Genomic DNA, 20,738 nt, shown 5'->3' with positions numbered 1-20,738 from the left:
ACAACAGTGAGAGGCCCGCGTACCGCAAAAAAAAAAAAAAAAAAAGTTTTATAGTTGCACTCTTAAATTTAAGTCTTGAATCCATTTTGAGTCAATTTTTGTAGATGATGTAAAGTAAGGGTCTAACCTCCTTTTCTTTAATATGGATATCCAATTTTTCCAACACCACTTGTTGAAAAGATTGTCCTTTCCCCATTGAGGTTCTTGCATCTTTGTCAAAAATTATTTGACCATATATGCAAGGGTTTATTTCTGGGCCCTCTATTCTATTCCATTGGTCAATATGTCTGTCTTTATGCCAGTACCACACTGTTTTGACTACTGTAGCTTCGTAGTAAGTTTCGAAACCAGGGAGTGTGAGACCTTCAACTTGTTTTTCAAGATTGTTTTGGCTATGAGGTACCTTGAGATTCCATATGAATTTTAGGATGGATTTTTCTATTTCTGCAAAAAAGAATGTTCTTGGGATTTGGATGGGGATTGCACTGAGTGTATAGATTGCTTTGGGTAGTCACTGTATTCTTCAACTCCAGAACATACTTTGGTTCCTTTCTTACTATTTCCATCTCCTTATGAAGAATCTCTATTTGTAGACTCATTGTTGTCATAACGTCTTTTAATTCTTTAAACAAAATTTCCTTTAGTTCTTTGAACATAATTATAACAGCCTCTTTGAAGTCTTTGTCTGCTAAATTCAATATCTATAGTCACTCAGAGTCAATTTATTTATTTATTTATAAATATTTATTTATTTTGGCTGCTCCAGGTCTTAGCTGCGGCACGCGGGATCTTCGTTGAGGCATGTTTAGTTGTGGTACGCAGGATCCTTAGTTGCAGCATGTGGACTTCTTAGTTGCGGCATGCGGACTCCTTAGTTGCAGCATACAAACTCTTAGCTGCGGCATGCATGTGGGATCTAGTTCCCTGACCGGGGATCGAACGCAGAACCCCTGCATTGGGATCACTGAGTCTTACACACTGGACCATCAGGGAAGTCCCCCAGAGTCAATTTATATTGACTATTTTCCCAAGTATGGGTCACACATTTCCATTTCTTTGTGTGTCTTATAATTTGTGGTTGTTGTAGTTCTTGTTGAAAATTGGACATTTTAGATAATGTCTTGTAGCAACTCTGAATTCTAATCCCCCCCCCTGCAGGTTACTGTTATTGCTATTTGTTTCTTTATTGTTTCTCTGATTAGCAACTTGTCTGGGCTAAATCCGTGAAATCTGTCTCTCCTGCAGCATACAGCTAATGATGTCTCTGTTCTGTTATTTTTATTAAATTAATTTATTTTATGTTTGGCTGTGGTGGGTCTTCAGTTGCTGCGTGCAAGCTTTCTCTAGTTGCGGCGAGCGGGGGCTACTCTTCATTGCCATGCGTGGGCTTCTCATTGCGGTGGCTTCTCTTGTTGCGGAGCACAGGCTCTAGGCACGTGGGCTTCAGTAGTTGTGGCACGTGGGCTCAGTAGTTGTGGCTCAGGGGCTCTAGAGCGCAGGCTCAGTAGTTGTGGCACCCAGGCTTAGTTGCTCCACGGCGTGTGGGATCTTTCCGGACCAGGGCTCAAACCGTGTCTCCTGCATTGGCAGGCAATCGATTCTTAACCACTGCACCACCAGTGAAGTCCCTGTTATTTTTTATTCTTATTTTTATTTCTGTCTTCCTGAGGATTGCCTCGTGTACTGTGTAGCTTAGTGGCCAGCCAATGATCCTGATCAAACAGAGCTTGTCTACAGCCACCTCAAGCCAGTAAATCTTCTATTCTCTACTGACAGATCTGTGTATGGGTGGGGAGTGTATTCATAGTTTAGGCCATTTTCAGTCTTATCCAGCTTTTACTTTCTGCCACATCCTTTTGTATTTCCTCTGCACATACATAAAGCCTCAGGGGTGGCCAGGAGTGTGTCGCTGACTTGGGCCCTCTCTGATCTCTGTGCATGCATGCAGCCTCAGCCTGGAACATGCTTGCCCCACCCAAGACTACAACCTCAAGCTAGCAGTGCCACTGGCCCTCCTCACTTCTACCTCTGAGATTGTCACTTTCACCAAAAACACTGTTGGGTGTGGCCACTGTCCTCTGCTCCAAATTGAGTGAGCCCCCATTGACCACAGCAGAGAAGGTGCTGGTCCTGACTGTCCTAAAATTTAGAACCTCTGTGTCAGATAACCAGAGGGAGAGTGTGATGGAGCAGGCCCAGGCCAGAACATCACAGATTCTCACTATTCTTACCTGAAGTTCAGCAGTTTTTCAAGCATAAATGCTTCTCAGATTGTTGTATGATTTTGTTTCGTTTCTGGGGAACTGAAATGGTTTTGTCAATTTTTCTTTATGTCAACTATTCCTTTTGTCCTAGTTTCTTTTGGGGTAAATGATATGCTGATCTCTTCACTTGGCCATACCTGAAAGTCCTGCCTCCAGTTTTCTTATTTTAAATGCTCAGTATTTTCTAAGGAAAAATAATATGCAAATATAGCCTGTACAAGTACTGTGTGTTCATTCATGCCTTTACTTCAAAACACAATGTGCAAAAAGAGAGTTCAAAGGGCAAAGTAAAAGCAAGAACCTCTGCTACTTGCATAACTTGTTACTCTATACATGGCCTGTATTATGTGTCAGCAATAATAAATTATCTTAAATAATATCCTGTAACAGTTACCTCAACTGTTAGGTTTGAAAATTCCTAGTCCACACTTCTAGACTGCACACTTGCTCATGTTACACAAGGCCAAGCTGCCTTATGGAGAGTTAAGAATTCTCATTTGAACTGTCTAGTTTGCAAAACCTGGACCAAAAATGGAAACAATGTACTTCTGTTTGTTTTTGTTTGATCAACAAAAATTCCTCGAGGAATTTCGATAGAAATTCCTCGAAAGCAGCAAAGATATCAATGTGAGAAACACACTGATCACTTAGTGCAGAATTGCCCAGTGGCTGGCCAGCTACATAACACAAACATGGAAGACCATAGTCATGTATTATCTAGTAGTAAATCTAATAATACTTAAATTCTGAAGGATGAGTAGAAATATTTTTAAATATCCACAGCAACTTTAATGTGATATGAAAAGAGCTGTGGTTTCTATTGATGGCAAAGACACAGATAATCTAATGTTCTGGGGCTTGTTGCCTACTGTATTAGTTATCAATTCTGCATAACAAATTGCCCCAACATTTAGTAGCTTAAAACAACATCTATTATCTCACACCATTTCTGAAGGTGAGGAATCTAGGAGCAGCTTAGCTCAGTAGTACTGGCTTAGGGTCTCTCCTGAGGTTGAAGTCAAAGTATTGACCAGAACTACAGCCGTCTGAAGGCTTGACTGGGCTGGAAGATCCACCTCCAAGCTCACTCAAATGGTCGTTGGCAGAAGCCTCACTTCCTTGATGAGCCCTTTTTCAGAGCAGGTCAGAGTGGGAAGTGCCCTCTTATGTCTTAGAGTTGGTTACTGAGACCCACAGAAGCTGGGTAACTGGCTGAAGGTCACAGAGCAAGAAGAAGGTAGACTTGAAGCTCAGACTCTTCCCCATCACATCTGCCACCTACACAAGTAATGGAACCTCATGCTGCCAACTCAAACCAAAAGAAAATGTTTTGGAAGGATACAGGCCAGCTCACAGGATTAAGGCAAGGCTGGACCAGGCTGTGTCAGTCTTCTGACTCAGGTGTAAGCAACAGAAATGGCTTCTGGGTACAGTAGTTAGAAACGGAATATATTGAAAGGATTAAAAGGATATATCAGAAAGAGGTTTAGCAGTTATGCGGCCAGGAATAACACCCCAAATGGTACTACAGAACCAGTCTGGTGGTTCTATAGTCACTACTGCTGCCAGCACCTGGGCATGCACAACAAAGCTTGTATGGCAAATACCTGTGACTATGGACAATGCTGCAAGCACTACTGTCACGACTGCTTCTAGAAACACCTCATCAGCCACGATTCTCATAGAACACGATTCTGCTTGTCCTAGCATCTTTGCATCACATTTCCAGTTCACAGCTTGAATATGCCTAATTAAGGGATCCTTGTTCTGTATGCAGTTCTAGCCACAAGGGATTCTGGGAAAGCAAGTATCTGATACTTTCAGCTTCTTTCTGGGGAAGTGGGCTTTGCTTCATGAGGAAGGGAACTAGTTAATAATATGAAAGTAGTTTGGGTGCTGGATAGCCAAAAAGAAGAACAAATGTAGGTGAGGTAGATGCAGGAAAAGAACAGGAACCAAAGACTTTTGTAACAGCATCTTAAAATAATGCTTAATTTGTTCCTGCTGTTGCAGCTGGAGATTAAGGTGGAAGACAGAGGGGGAGATTATGAGGTATAATAAGAATAAATTCTCAAAAATGAAGAGTTCTGGGCTTCCCTGGTGGCGCAGTGGTTGAGAGTCCGCCTGCCGATGCAGGGGACGCGGGTTCGTGCCCCGGTCCGGGAAGATCCCACATGCCGCGGAGCGGCTGGGCCCGTGAGCCATGGCCGCTGAGCCTGCGCGTCCGGAGCCTGTGCTCTGCAACGGGAGAGGCCACAACAGTGAGAGGCCTGCGTACCACCAAAAAAAAAAAAAAAAAAAAAAAAGAGTTCTTATGAATATATTAATATACTATTTTTAAAATTAATATACCTATAAGAATATATCCATAAGAACAGTGTATTAACATATATAATATTAAAATTTATATATAAATTATAATTTTATATTTGAATAAATTTATTATATAAATAAAACAATAATTTATTATATAAATATGTATCATCTATATAATTAAAAAGAGCAAAATTATTTTCATGAGGGAGAGTGCTCATGAAACAAAGCCCATCATTTTATTTTGGGATAAGGACATCCATGTTTGGTTGTAGAACTGTTCCAGCCTTTAAATACTAAATCCACACATCAGTTCTCTGACTTCCAGCTCTCTCCTTCAAATACTGTTCTTTGACCCTGTAGATACCTCCTGCAGGCCCTGGACTCATCTACTGTCTAATTATCATCTCCCTCCTGTCTTCATTTTTCACCCTAACCAGCCTTGAATCCAAGCCCCATCACTTCAACCCCATGGCACCCCCTTAACCAAAATCCCAACTCTGTAATGTGTGGGTGTGGGTGAAGACACACCCAGTATGCTAGCTCTTGTGTGGGTAGGCAGCACTGCTAAACCACTTCCACAGAATCTGATAAAACCTTTGTGGGAAGCTTTTGACCTTTTGACCCTTTATTAGGATGTAGCTAACGATGGCTTTTTTCTTTTGTTCAGGGCGTAAACACCTAGAGCAGTGCCTAGTAAAAAATGGGCATCAAATAACTATTGCTGAATAGAATTTATTGGAAATATCCAGAATTCAAATAGCCACTAGAAGACAAAAAAGTCACACCAGATTCACGTATTCACAGAGCCCGAAGGAGGTGTACAGCAGGGATAGTGGGTCTGGAAATTGGATTTAATGTGGGGATCTAGGTTAGACTCTGGTAAAGCAACAACACGCTGAAAATACCACTTGGAGATTAAATTAATGAGCTCAGGTAACCCCTGGTGGGCACATTGTTTGGGGACATTGTTTGGGGACGCTGCAGAGAAAGAAAGTCCAGCAACTGAGCATTTATTGTGCAGGATTCATAGGCTCTTCTAAAACGAAGAAATCAGCTAAACAAGACAGTTCATTACTTTTCATCAACACAAGGCCCCATCTTCTCCTCAGGAACTCCTACTCCTACTGCCTCAACCCCCATTTATGGAAAAAGCTAAAAGAGTTGACCAGCTGGGAAGTTTTACTGGTGTTCAGAAGAACAAGCCCTTGGCCTACGCTTAACAATGGCAGCATTCTGCTCAAATCAGGCCCTGCATCTGTTAACAAGACTGCTTCTCTGGGTAAGAGACAATGATTCCAGGATTCTAACCTTCTTAGATACTTCTTAGGTTAGGACCACAATGCAAGTTAGATGTCCTTTCTCTTAATTTCTATGTCAAGCAGATTTAATTGTAGAATTTTTTAGAGGCCTAGGGGAATGAGTTGTTGAGACAAACAAACCTAGGGCACCCCTGAGTTATCCTTAGATATGAAGTGAGGCGATTCTATACAGAGTCAGGCTATAAAAAGCAAACAGGCAGTGGGAGAGACCTGCCCATCCCAGGCACTCTTGCAGATATGGTGAATGCCTGGATGGTTGTTCACAGAGCAAAAAGTAGTGAGAGACAAGAGCTGGAGATAATGAGCGGATTTAGGTCTTTCTATAAAAACAGCAGTTTCAAATCAGAAAAACAGATAACAGGTATCCAGCTATCCAACCCACAAAGGGCAAAGTCCCCCACCCCGGCACAGCCTGATTGCTGGGATGAAGGCTGCCTAGAGGTAGAGTAAGCCCTTTCTAGGTTAATGTAATCAGATGGATATGGGACACCTGCCACTCACTGCAAAGCACTTCACAGAGCTAGCTGGCTGCATTCATCTGCTTAATAAGGCCAGAATCTGAAACAAACCCTCTTTACCCAGTTTCTCAGAGCCCTGTTTTAGAGAACATGCCTTTAATTAGAGCCAGACAGCACAGTGGTGGGGCTCAGCTATACTGTGGTTTGGTGCTTGGTGCATGGTAACTTTTCTGCCTTTGGTGCAAGGCAGAAAAGTTACCATGTATCTTTCTAGGCAAGCAAAATGTAGATGGTGTTTAATATCAGATTTCCCTCGAGGAAAAGAACATATTGTAGCTTGGAGAAGTGATTTCAAAGTTTGGGTTAATTTTTGGTTTGTGTCCTTTAATAATAGAACATTCAAGTTTATGTTTGTGAGCAGTGCAATAACTGGAATAATTATTTAGGCCTCACTATAACACATCACGGTATTTTAGAGATGAAAAAACTGAGGCTCAGAGAGGTTAAGTTGCCCAAGGTCACACAGTTACAAATGGCAGGGCCGGGATTCAAACCCAACTAGTCTGACTTTCAAATATTTTCTTTTTTCTTTTCTTTTCTTTTTTTTAAGTCTGTATTTAAGAGCTCACTTTCTTAACCTGTGTGGCACACTTGGGAGGAATGTGGTGTTCTGGAAGGAGAGGTTGCAAGTCACTCTTGTGTCCAGCAGCCAAGGAAGAGAAGGATCATTCTGTGAGATCAGTCTCTGCAGACGGCCTTCAGGCTCTTTGAGTTGAGACGTATCTCCTTTGAGGATCTTTCCTCTAATGATGTACAAGGGGGTTCACCGCAGAATTGTCTTAAAGAGTAAAAAGTGGGAAGCACTGGTCCCCAATATGATAGCCACCTGACCATGCAAGAACCAGTTAACTATACAAACTACACAGCTCATTTGTAGTAACCCAACACAATTATACGTCACTCAACATAAATTATAAGAATTTCAGTGGCAATGACACGAATCTTACTAGAAATGAAGTTGATTTTCCGAAGCCCTTACCGTGTCAAAATGTAAATGGCTATTCATACAAAGTGATGGTTGCACTATCTTTTTCTTGGATGGTTGGGAGCAGATTGATTTTACCTCAGATACCCTGCCTTGGCTTTACTGAAGTTTTGCACTGTAGGGTTTTGTGGAATCAGAAGCCTAATTGATTTCATTCTTATTTCAATGTGGACTAATGGACCTTTGGATGGAGGTAGTTATACTAGATTATAGAACCAGACTTACTAGACCATTACTAACAAAACATTTAGAAAAAGTTATATCTGTAAATATTTTTTAAAAGAAACATATTGAGCCTCCTTGATTTTAATAGAGAACTCCCACTAGGTGGATTTCCAGATTTCCCTTTTTTCCTTCTTCACATACCACTTTATGGGTTCTATGTCTTTTTTTTTTTTTTTTTTTTTGCAGTACGCAGGCCTCTCACTGTTGTGGCCTCTCCCATTGCGGAGCACAGGCTCCAGATGCGCAGGCTCAGCGGCCATGGCTCACGGGCCCAGCTGCTCCGCGGCATGTGGGATCTTCCCGGACTGGGGCACGAACCCGTGTCCCCTGCATCGGCAGGCGGACTCTCAACCACTGCGCCACCAGGGAAGCCCTCTATGTCATTTTTGTTGCCATTATTTTTGTTTTGTTGTTTTAGTTAAAAGTATATACTCTGAAAAAAAAAAAGAAAAAGAAAAAAAGTATATACTCTGATATTTATTTAATAGGACTTTGTTTGAGAGCTGTATGAAGAAAAGAAAGAGTAAAAGGTTTAAAGCAACCTGGATCTTAAAAAAGGAAAACTGGAAAAACAAATTATGGTGCAAACACATAATGGAATAATAGGCATCTGTAACAAAGAAAGGAAATTCCTTACATTCTGACATAGAACAATCACCAAGATATAACTGAAAAAAAGCAAGGTACAAAATACTGTACAGTTTGTTATCATTTGTGGAAAAGAAGGGAAAGAAGGCCTACATGTGTGTTTTTGCTAGTATAGACAGAGAAGACCTCTGGAAGGATATACAAGGAAACAGCAACACTTGTCACTTCTGTGCAGGGAAGTGTCACTGGGGGACAAAGATGACAGGCTTTTCTCTTTAGGTCCTTTTGTACCTTCTGATTTCAAAACATGTGACCATGTTGCCTATTCAAAAAATGTATATCTGGTAGATGGAGAAAAAACAATTTACAAAATTCAACATCCATTTATGATAAAAACTCTTACCAGGGATTTCCCTGGCAGTCCAGTGGTTAAGACTCCACACTTCCACTGCAGGGGGCACAGGTTCAATCCCTGGTCGGGGAACTAAGATCCCACATGCCACAGTGCGTGGCCAAAAAAAAAAAAAAAAACTCTTACCAAATTGGGTAGAGAGGGAACATATCTCAACATAATAAAAGCTATTTATGAGAAACACACAGTCAATATAATACTCAATGAGGAAAAGCTGAAAGCATTCCTGCTAAAATCTGGAACAAGACAAGGATGCCCACTCTCACCTCTTCTATTCAACATAGTACTGGAAGTCCTAGCCACAGCAATCAGACAAGAAAAAGAAATAAAAGGCATCCAAATTGGAAGGGAAGAGGTAAAACTGTCATCATATGCAGATGACATGATTCTATATATAGAAACCTCTAAAGACTGAACAAAAAAATTACTAGAACTTATAAATGAATTCAGCAAGGCAGCAGGATACAAGATTAACATACACAAATCGGTTGCATTTCTTTATGCTAACAATGAAATATCAGAAACAGAATGTAAAAAAAAACAATACCTTTCAAAATTGCACCCCAGAAAATAAAATACTTAGGAATAAACCCAATCAAAGAGGTGAAAGACTTATATGCTGAGAACTATAAAACATTAATAAAGAAAACTGAAGATGAATCAAAGAAATGGAAAGAGATCTCATGCTCTTGGATTGAAAGAATTAATATTGTTAAAATGGCCATACTGCCCAAAGCAATCTACAGATTTAATGCAATCCCTATCAAATTACCCATGCCATTTTCCACAGAACTAGAGCAAATAATCCTAAAATTTATATGAAACCATAAAAGCCCAAAATTGTCAAAGCAATCCTGAAGAAAAAGAACAAAGCGGGAGGCATAACCTGCCCAGACTTCAGACAATATTACAAAGTTACAGTAATCAAAACAGCGTGGTACTGGCACAAAAACAGACATATGAGGCTCAGTGGAACAGAATAGAGACCCCAGAAATAAAGCTACACACCTACAGACAAAGGAGGTGAGAATATACAATGGGAAAAAGACAGTCTCTTCAGCAAGTGGCGTTGGGAAAGTTGGACAGTCACATATAAATTGATGAAGTTAGAACACACCCTCTCACTATACACAAAAATAAACTCAAAATGGCTTAAAGACTTAACACATAACACCATAAAACACCTAGAAGAGATCATAGGCAAAACATTCTCTGACATAAATCGTACCAACGTTTTCTTAGGTCAGTCTCCCAAAGCAATAGAAATAAAAACAAAAATAAACAAATGGGACCTAATCAAACTTACAAGCTTTTGCACAGTAAAGGAAACCATACACAAAATGAAACAGACTGGGGGAAAATATTTGCAAATGATGCAACCGACAAGGGCTTAATTTCCAAAATATACAAACAGCTCATATAATCCAACAACAACCAAAACAAAAACCCAATCGAAAAATGGGCAGAAGACCTAGACATTTCTCCAAAGAAGAAATAGAAATGGCCAATACGTATGTGAAAAGATGCTCAACGCTGCTAATTATTAGAGAAATGCAAAATAAAACTACAATGAGGTACCACCTCACACTGGTCAAACGGCCGTCATTAAAAACACTACAAATAACAGATGCTGGAGAGGCTGTGGAGAAAAGGGAAGCCTTGTACAATGTTGGTGGGAACGTAAGTTGGTGCAGCCACTATGGAAAACAGTATGCAGGTTCCTCAGAAAACTAAAAATAGAATTACCATATGATCTAGCAATCCCACTCCTGGGCATATATCCAGACAAAACTCTAACTCAAAAAGATACATGCACCCTTATGTTCACAGCAGCACTATTCACAATAGCCAAGACATGGAACTACCTAAATGTCCACTGACAGATGAATGGATAAAGAAGATATATACAGTGCAATACTATTCAGCCATAAAAAAGAATGAAATAATGCCATTTGCAGCAACATGGATGCAACTAGAGATTACCATACTAAGTGAAGTCAGTAAGAAAAAGACAAATACCATATGATATCACTTATCTGTGGAATCTAAAATATGACATAAATGAACTTATCTACGAAAGAGAAACAGACTTACGGACATGGAGAACAGAGTTGTGGTTGCCAAGGGGGGAACGGTTGGGAGAGGGATGGAGTGTGAGGTTGGGGTTAGCAGATGTTAGCTATCATATATAGAATGGATAAACAACAAGGTCCTACTGTATAGCACAGAGAACTATATTCAATATCCTATGATAAACCATAATGGAAAAGAATATTAAAAAAAGAATATATATGGGCTCTCCTGGTGGAGCAGTGCTTAAGAATCCACTTGCCAATGCAGGGGAAACGGGTTCAAGCCCTGGCCTGGGAAGATCCCACATGTTGCGGAGCAACTAAGTTCGTGCGCCACAACTTCTGAGCCTGAGCTCTAGAGCCTGCAAGCCACTACTGAGCCCGCGTGCCACAACTACTGAAGCCTGCGCACCTAGAGCTCATGCTCCGCAACAAGAGAAGCCATGACAATGAGAAGCCTGCGCACCGTAACTAGAGAAAGTCCGTGCACTGCAACCAAGACCCAACACGGCCAAAAATAAATAAATAAATTTATTTTTTAAAAATTTATTAAAAAAAAGAATATATATATGTATAACTGAATCACTTTGCTGTATAACAGAAATTAACGACATTGTAAATCAACTGTACTTCAATTTAAAAAATTAAAAAACAAAAACAAACAAACTGTCATGGCTGAGCAGAATCTTTGGAGTTGGTCTCTGGACACGAGTCCACCATCTCCCTAGATTGCCGACTTTTCTTATTAAAGCACCTTTCCTTTCTTTAAAAAAAAAAAAAGGGTATATCTGTACTCTTCTAAAAATTTATATATCCCATGCAACCTATAAACAAAACATACGTATAGGGGAAACAGGAGACTGTTACATCAAGATGTAATAATCTTTTCCTTCTTTTCTCTGTTTCTCCAGAATTTTTTGATTTGGTTATAATGGTTATTTTTAAAGTATTATTTTCTATGTTTAACTTAACTTCTTCCTTGACTACACCAGTATTTCAATCAGTAATCCCACTGAGAAAGATGAAAATGAAGACTAGGGACGCCAGAATCCCAATACACACAGGATTCAACAAAGGAAAAACCTACCATCCCTATGAAACACATGGGGTATAAATAAAGAACTACAGAGAACTGTTCTCTAGGTAGGCAGTAAAAAGGGAGAAGAAAATACCTTTCCATCTGGAAGCAAATCATTGAATGACATAAAGCACAACCAGTTTCCTACTAGAGCTCCTCATTTTAAATAACTACTCTTCAACTTCCTGTGTTTTCCTTCATTCTCATCACTGGTAACCAAGGATACCACAGATTTTCCTAAGCTCCTATTTCCCAAACATCAAACTAGTTTTCTTTGTTTAAAATGGGAAAGCAGTAAAAGAGAAATCACTTTTAATTTTTTTTAAAAAGCATATCAAGTTCTCATAAAATCACTGCCCATGTTTGCTGACATTGGGTAAAATAGATTTGGAAACCACTTCAGAACCCCAGCTGAAAGAAGGGAATTCACTCCATCCCAAAACCAGGTAGCAGTGACTCATCTCTGGAATGAAAAGGAGACATACCAGTTGGGGGCTTAACAGAGCCCATCTGCTACGGCCATGATCTTGGCCTTGGCTTCTTAGGCTGACATGCACTTGAGTCTATCATCGGATAGAGTCACTTTCTTGGTTGTAATTTATGAGCTGCCAGTGTTTACTTGTGAGACTGTCTGGGAGCTGGAAGGGAAGGAAGATAAATATACCAAAGCCCAGCTGAGCAACTGATAGGTTTTACATTTTATTTCCAGGAAATGACATTGTTTTCACAAAGAAGAGGTATGCCATCCTCTGAAAGAGAGGCTGCCTTAGCCTTCAGGGGCAGCCATAGGGATACACCCAACCTGCCCAAAACATATATCAACAGAGGTGCTTCTGAGGTACCAAAACAACAACAACAACAAATTTAAAAAGCACAACAGAAATACATAACCTGTTCAGTGTAGTGAAGCAGAGTCTCTTAAGTACTCTGAAGCAGTCGGTGCTTCAGACAATGGTGGCAGCAGGGATGGCCAACATGGAGGGTCGTGACGGAGGACCTCCTAACTCAGTCTCTGTCCCACGTGGCTCTATCCCATGCTCTGTCTCAGAGTGGCCCCACGCCTGTCCATAGAGAATCCTCCAGACCATCCCAAGTTCCCACCGCCAGGCAGTTTTTCAAATGTCCTTGGAGCACGGTTTTCAGGACAGTCTCTTTGCTTTGGAGAGAAAAAAACAGAGAGAGATAAAGGAGGAGCCTGCATTTCCCTCCCCTGGCCTCCCTGCTGCCACCCTCAGTCTTTTCCCCACACAGCAGCTATGGTGAACCAAGAAAATAGACGGCAGATCAAATCACTCTGCTCAAAGCCCACTCCTCACTTAGCCAGAGTAAAAGTAGAAGTCCTTCCAAAGGTCTATAAACCCCTATACAATGTGCCCCCTGCCCAACCTCCTGACCTCACTTTCTACTCCCCGTCCCATCGTTCACTCCACTCCAGCCACACCACCTCCTTGCTGTTCCTCCTATCCCCTCTGCCTAGGACACCCTTTCCCCAGATGGCAGCATGGCCACTGCCTACTGAGCTTTACTCAAATACCACCTTCTTCAGTGACTACCTTAATTACTCTATCAAAAACTGCCAATGCTCTCCTCATCACTCCCGACCCCTTTCTTGCTTAATTTTTCTCCATAGCACAAATCCCATCTAACTTATTAGATTTTCACTTCTCCTTCTATTCTTCATACCTAGAAGAGTGTCTGGCACAAAGCTGGCCTTCAATTAATATCTGTTGGAGGAAAGAAGGAATTACATACACAGCAACAGGCAGGGAGAGGTGCAAGTTTTTCCTCTGTCCAGAGAGGGGGGGGGTGCGAGGGGCTATTCCCTGGCCTCTAGTGTTTTCCAATAGCTGTGCTTCCTTGATCCCAGAGAAGCAGGGATCTTGGCTTACACAAAGGGCAATCTCAAGACCTTCCTTGAGGTTAAGGTCTTGAATCCTTTGGTAGGCAGATTGAAAGTGTTATTAAATTTATATACAAGGGAACAATAAGAGTTTTGGGGGGAGACACACATCAAGGGATAAGGCAAGGAAGGACAGTAAGTGACAAAAGAAGAGAAGGGAAGGAAAAATGGTGGGGCAAAAATGGGATGTGGTGATGGAGGAATAAGAAAAAAAGCTTCTATTAATAAGTCTAATTTTTGATCCCATGGTAATTTTGCAAAGCATGAATTTTTAAGTCAAAATTTTTAGAGAATCCAGTGCTATAAACTACTTGAGTGCATGCAGGTGCACACCCCAACCCATGCCAATCTTGCTGAGTGCCACTTTCTCTTAAACACTGTCCTATGCCAGGCAGCCATGCTGACTTCATGCACATGACACCCTGGATTCTTGAGGCAATACTGGGTAGATTAAAAGTACTTGCTAACAAGTATCCTCTATGGATGAGGTCAACTTGGCAGACACTGTTACTGCTGCCATTCCCCATATAGTCCTTTACAAGGCTCTGTCTTTCAACAAGTGATGATGGGTAACACCAGGGAAAGCCTTCCAGGTGGGCAGGCAGATACCCTCTTCAGAGACTGTGAGTTTCTCCTGTCCTGTGTCTGGATCATGCTCCTCCTAGCCTACAGGAAGCTGGCAAGAGCCACAGGCCATGTGATCTTACCGGGGCCAATCTTCCCAGAGACCACCAACCTCTGGAGGGACCTCTGTCTCAGATTCAGGAAAGCTATGGTTCATAAACCTTTCTCCCCACCTCAGCACCCCTGAAGGCCGAGGCACACTCCCACCAGTAGCCTCGGCTCAATATTATAGTATCAAGGGAGCTGGGAAGTACAGTTTGAAAAAGCCCCTGTACTGAAAATCACTGTTCTAAAGGACCAACTAGATTTTATTTCTAGATCATGTGCTTTTTTCTTTTCTGAGCACAACCCAAAGAAACTGCTAGGGAAAGCTTAAAGTGAGAATGTTAACACTCTTGTCAACCAACCAACACTTAATGAGAACAGAACAAATGGGAATGGGGGAGCAGTTGACAGAAGACTCTGCTCCAGCACCTCCCCAGGTCCAGAGGGAGATCCTCCATAGCGGATGTCACAAAATGTCTTCTCTTCAGGAAAATCTCACGTCAATATCCCAGCAAGCCATAATTACTCATGCGACAAGCACTTACTCAACATTCGTTACCTGCCCCAGCTCCAGGGCACCCTTTCTCCAAACACAGGATCTGGCATCCTAACACTCTCCTCCTCCTCCTCTCCTCTGGATAATCTGGCCTCCCAGACTTTACAAAGGATCTATGGCTAATCAGTCATGAGGCATTACTCCTCCCGTGCGGATATGGGCCTTGAAGACAGCAACCAGCCGAGGAGGCCTGGAGTGGGGCCGCTCTCGGTGGAATCAGAGGCCTGTGCTGCCACAGACGGGCAGGTCCTTCTCTCTGAACTCAGGATCAGAGCAACTGCTGCCCAGGAGGAAAATGGTCCTGCCAGTGTCAGAACTGTGACAATTACAGGCTTGCCAATTCTAGTTCCCAGATCCTACATTTGGTCCTTTAAAAATTCCCATGCACTGGGGATTAAACCAGCTTTCAATTGGCAAAGAAGGTTGGTATTTGAACTGAGAATTTTCTCTAAACTCCACACTGCAGCCCAATGAAGCTGCTGATGGCTCTGGCACATTTTCCTAAATCGGGCCTCAGAACCTTCTGTCTGTCTCTAGAGAAAACCTCAAAGCTGCACTCGCTGCGATAAATGCAGAAACCGAGACTGGTGCCAGAACTGCTCTCAGCCAGTGAGTGGGACACGGAGGCCGATTCGGTTTACTGTGTTGGCTCCTAGTGTTACTAAAAAGGCAGCAAGACACCAGATTTAGCCTCTGCAGAGAAAAGAGGGGTCTGATATTATCTACTCTGTGGTATTAACTCTGTGTGAGGCGAGTCAGAGATGAATTTAGGACACAGGGTTCTTCTTTCCTTTTCCAGTGGCTGCATGCATCTACCATGCTCAGACTTTTGAGAAAAAACCTGGACAGTGGGCTGGGTGAAGAAAGTACATATGGGTGTGTGGAGAAAAGGGAACCCTCCTGCACTGTTGGTGAGAATGTAAACTGGTACAACCACTATGGAGAACAGTATGAAGGTTCCTCAGAAAATTAAAAATAGAGCTACCACACAACCCAACCCAACAATTCCACTTCTGGGTATTTAACCAAAGAAAATGAAAACATTAACTCAAAAAGATAAATCCATGCCCAATGTTCACTGCAGCATTTTTGGCAATAGCTAAGATATGGAAGCAACTTAGGTGCCCATCGATAGATGAATGAATAAAGAAAATGTGGTATATATATACAAGGGACTATTTCTCAGCTATAAAAAAGAATGAGACCTTCCCATTTGCAACACATGGATGGACCTCGAGTGTATTATGCTAAGTGAAATAAGTCAGGCAGAGAAAGACAAATACCATATGATTTCACTTAAGTCTGGAATCTAAAAAACAAAACAAATGAACAAACATAACAAAACAGAAATAGACTCATAAATACAAAGAACAATATGGTGGTTGCCAGAAGGGAGAGGGATGGGGGAATGTGTGAAACAGGGGAAGTGAATTAACTTCCACTTACAAACTTCCACTTACAAAATAAATTAAGTCACGGGGATGTAATGTATAGCATAGGGAATACAGTCAGTAATATTGTAATCACTTTGTATGGTGAAAGATGGTAACTAGACTTATTATGGTGATCATTCTATAATGCATAAAAATACCAAGTCACTATGTAGTACATCTAAAGCTAATACAACACTGTAAATCAATTATACTTCAAAGAAAAAAATAAAAACAAGAATAACCCCCAAAAAACAAAGAGAAAGTACATGGGTGTCCCCACCCACACAGAGACCCAGCAAACTTAAGCTCAAAGGCTGACCTCGGTCAAATCTGGGTTCCCAGGTCAGTGTTCCTCTCAGAAAGGAAAGAGAAAAGAAAACAGAAGGCATTCACAACACCTCAGTAGACACTTCCTAAGCCTTGGCTGTCCTCATGCTCCTCTGGCACTGTGTAGACATGTCTTGTTTGGGCCACCAAGGGCGGCACTGCTAGAACAGGTCACTGCTTCTCATGCCTCTGTGCTTATGCTAATTCCTCTGCTTGGAAAGCTACATCCCTAGGGAACCTTTAGGACTCAGTTCAAATGGCACTTCTTCTGTGAAGCTTGCTCCCATACCTCTACCTGTCCAGGCCAAATTGACTGTCATCTCCTCTGCAATTTTCCAGCACCCTATTATGGAACTTGTCACATTACCTACTTGCTTTTCTGTCTCCTCCGTAGACTATGAGAGCTGAGATAATACCCTGTTTATCTCTTTATCCCAGTGCATAGTGTAGTGTTCCTATAAATGCTTATGGAGTGATGGGAGGTGGAGAGGAAGAGCAATGAATTCTGCCGGATTCAAGTGGCTCCTGGGAGGTAAAAAAACCTATGGGGACTCAAAATTGGGCACCAAGTCCAATAGTACATAGTTGTCAGAAAAGTAGAAAACACTCTGGTTTCAAAGAACTGCCTGAGGACCACCCCACCCTCAGAATGTCTTCCTTGGGCATAACAGGCTCAACACCTGGCCTGTGACAGGCTTGCTGCCCTCACAATGGCTGACCAACAGAGGGCCAATTCCATACCATAGTTGCTTGCAAATCAGCATCAGATTTCTGGCCCTACTCAAAGAGGCTGACATCTGTTGAAGGGCTAGGAGAAAGAGAGTGATAGACAAAAGATCCTGTTCTTAGCAGTGTGGCTTTTAAGCCTCCAGCTTCTCTGGACTTAGAGAAGGGAATATCCAAAGACACACATGAACATGGGTTCCCGATGGCCAGGTGGTGGAAAGCAACTGGAAGGGCAGTGAGCTTTTGGTTCTTCTCCTCTGATTGGCCTTTATGTGCAACCAATTGACCTCACAGCACTTTGGCTCTGAGCTTTCCCAGAGGGTAGTACCGTACTAGATTTCTAAAGGGACTGAACATGATAATCAGATCCACTCTGCTCCTCTTTACTCTCATCTCTGCCCAATAACCAATCCTTCCGATCCATTGGCTTCCTTGTGCTTTGCCCCAGGACACATTCTTTTGCTACCAGGACATTCAAGTCTCAAGCAGAGTGTCTCTGCAACCTTCAACACAACAGGCCCCAAGTATGATGAGATCACTTGTTTAAATTAGCAGATATTCACTATGGAAGTATGGTTCCTTGAGGAAACTCACCCACCCCTTCCCTAATCTCTTTATTTAAACTCTCTCTGGCTGGGAAACCTGTTTGTACCACATCCTGTTTATAATTTATTGTATACCCAACCCAAGATTTCTGTAACACCCGGACAGCAACTAAACTGTCTTGAACAACAGCACCATCTAGTGACCAGCAGAGCAAGCTGTGTGACCATGTGTTTTTCTAATCACATCCTTTTTTATCCCCAAAACCAAGACACATACACCTAAGCCTCCCCATTCCCTGCTGGTCAAATAAGTTAATTCTACCTCAACTCTTTCTTACATGTTCATTATCTTTAACTCCCTTTACTTTTCCCAATTTCTTCCACCTCTTCCTTAGCTCAAGAATCATTTATCTTACTCTTCCCTATCCAAAAACTCTGCCTACATTTGTAAGTCCTTTGTTGAGGGGACTTACCTCTTGTTCATACCCACTCACCTTTTCGTTCCCTGATGAGGACAATTCGTCGTTCTTTCACTTCCGAGCTCAGATTATCTACCATCTTATTAATGCAATTGTCTAGAACCAGGGAGTGGGTTTTCGACTTGATGTCCTTCCGACAAATGGGGCATTCTATCTTCCGCTTCATCCACTCACTGATACAGTAGGAGCAGAAACTATGTGCACAGTTCAAGGTGACAGCCTATAATGGGAATGTGAACATACAGATCAGAACTGTGATGCTTACTTCCCCAGGGCGGTTGCGATCTCAGAACCAACTCATCACACTGCCAACATGGGTTAGCTACCCTGCAAACAAATGTCACTGGACGTAAGTAGGACTAGTAAGCATGTGAATGTTTGGTATAAATACATCACTAATTCTCTCATGAAAACAAATTTATGTCCTAATGGTGAATTAGCACCTCAATTTTAATATATGAAGGGGAACACACAGTGAATACTCAGTATACAGAATGGTAGGAGGCATCATCTTTACTCAAAAGCAGCTAAAAAAGTATATGTAAAAGAGAACTTAGGCTGGGAAGAAATGTAGTGGGTTCAACTGATAGTGCCTTAAGTAAGTAAGCAAGCCTGTGAGAAGAGAGAAAGCAGAAGGAAGCCTGTATGTGAGGGGCTCCTATGAGTAACTCCAATGGTCAGCTTTCTGCCAGGACACTTTTCACTCCCCAAAACATAAACCATTCTCCTCATTACTCTTGTTTATGTACATCTCCTAAGATACAACTTTCGTGAGGCTCAAAAGTCTTCCTTCCTGTTTTTAGGATAGCAGTGGAAAATAACACAGAAATCATGTATTTTTCAAATGCCAAGTTGAGACCAGAAAGCCAACTAGGAGACCTTCTCGATAACGAATGAGATAAATTCTCATAAACGGGACTAAAAACCTGTCTGATTAAAATGAAACCTCTTCCCAACACTGATTTTAAGAGGTGACCCACAGAAAAGGTCAGGCACATGCTGTAAACCAAACAAAGTCAAGTTATTTGTCTCTTACATGTCGTACAGATGCTCTGGGTTGGCTAACTCATCACCCATTCCAACCACCCTTTCCTTGTCTTCTTCTATTAGGGTCTGTAAGCCACGTCAAAAGAGCACGAACTGAGTTTCTCCAAAGTAGGGAATCAAATGACTAGAAACTATGGGGGAAATTATGACCCTAAGTCAAAGTAGATCCAGAGCAAAAGAAACAGGTCTACCCAGGAGAGATTTTTCAGGAGGCTAATAGACCCAATCTCCCTAAAGTCCACCAGAAAAAAGGAAGCAGTGTGTGTATGCATTTTCTTTTTAAAGGAGTCTGAAAAGCACTGTCATTTAACAAATTGAGTTTAACACCTGTAGTGTAAGATGAACTGGACACAGATAGTAGAATGTGTGAAAATAAAAGAGGACTGTGCAGGACTTCCCTGGCAGTCCAGTGGTTAAGACTCCACGCTTCCAATGCAGGGGGTGTGGGTTCCATCCCTAGCTGGGGAACTAAGATCCCACATGCTACACAGTGTGGCCATAAAAAGAAAAAAAAAAAAAAGGAGAGCCTGTGCAAAAACAAGACAGGATAACAGGGAATTCCCTGGTTGTCCAGTGGTTAGAACTCTGTGCTTTCACTGCCGAGGGCACAGGTTCAATCCCTGGTTAAGGAAATAAGATCTCACGAGCCGCGCAGTGTGGCAAAAAAAAAAAAAAAAAAAAGACAGGATAACCGATGGTAACCTAGGAGAGATGTTTCATTTTCATAAGGAGCCTCAGAGTTCCTGAAATATGTTCCACTTGGCCACTGAATTCCCAGCAACCACACATCAATGGCATTTACCCCCCTGTTCAAAGGCTGCACTGCACACCTACTCTCAGCGCTGTGCCCATTCAGAGCAAAGAAAGAATAGTTTTATTGAGCAGCTTTATTCTGATACTTCAAATTTCTAATGCCATCTAATTCTGGATTGTGCCAGAATCAAGTGGTTCCCGGGAGGTAAAAAACCTGTAGGAGTTCAACACTAGGCACAAAATCCAACAGGACATAGTTGTCAGAAAAGTAGAAAGCACAGGACATTCTGACCTGTGGGAGGGTGGGGCAGCTCTCAGGTGGTTCTTTGAAACCAAAGTGTTTTCTCCCCAACACCAAAGAGATAAAGGCTTTATTACAGCCCAAAACACTGATTCTGCCAAACAGATACTCAAGAACAAATGAAATAAGAAAAAAGACAGTGGAGGTAAAGACGACTACAAAAAAAAATGAGAAGTGACCATCTCTAGCAGTCACTTTGAAGTCAAATAGCTACAGTAAGTTCCT

At 41.8% G+C, this 20,738-nt stretch overlaps 1 protein-coding gene across 5 annotated transcripts in view; it reads right to left on the bottom strand.

Moving 5' to 3' along the window:
• The window catches only part of RNF8 (ring finger protein 8), a 70,158-nt gene that overhangs the window by 19,711 nt on the left and 29,709 nt on the right, over positions 1 to 20,738 (bottom strand). The window contains exons 7-9 of one of the 5 annotated variants that reach the window (XM_027127122.1): positions 18,428 to 18,632; positions 13,461 to 13,501; positions 12,829 to 12,933 (exon numbers count right to left, since the gene is read on the bottom strand). In XM_027127122.1, coding sequence (XP_026982923.1) covers positions 13,491 to 13,501; positions 18,428 to 18,632 — 216 coding nt within the window. In that variant the 3' untranslated portion in view covers positions 12,829 to 12,933; positions 13,461 to 13,490. Of the gene's footprint in view, positions 1 to 11,350; positions 12,416 to 12,463; positions 12,934 to 13,460; positions 13,502 to 18,427; positions 18,633 to 20,738 lie in introns of those variants that run through there. The other 4 variants (XR_003437171.1, XR_003437170.1, XM_027127120.1 and 1 more) reach the window with 4 other exon arrangements.

This window comes from Aethalodelphis obliquidens, unplaced genomic scaffold (assembly GCF_003676395.1).
Source record: "Aethalodelphis obliquidens isolate GAN/ISIS:26980383/991018 unplaced genomic scaffold, ASM367639v1 scaffold31, whole genome shotgun sequence".
NCBI classification, from domain to species: domain Eukaryota; kingdom Metazoa; phylum Chordata; class Mammalia; order Artiodactyla; family Delphinidae; genus Aethalodelphis; species Aethalodelphis obliquidens.
The sequence above is the reverse complement of the archived record's forward strand: the minus strand, read 5'-3'. Positions and strand labels throughout refer to the sequence as shown.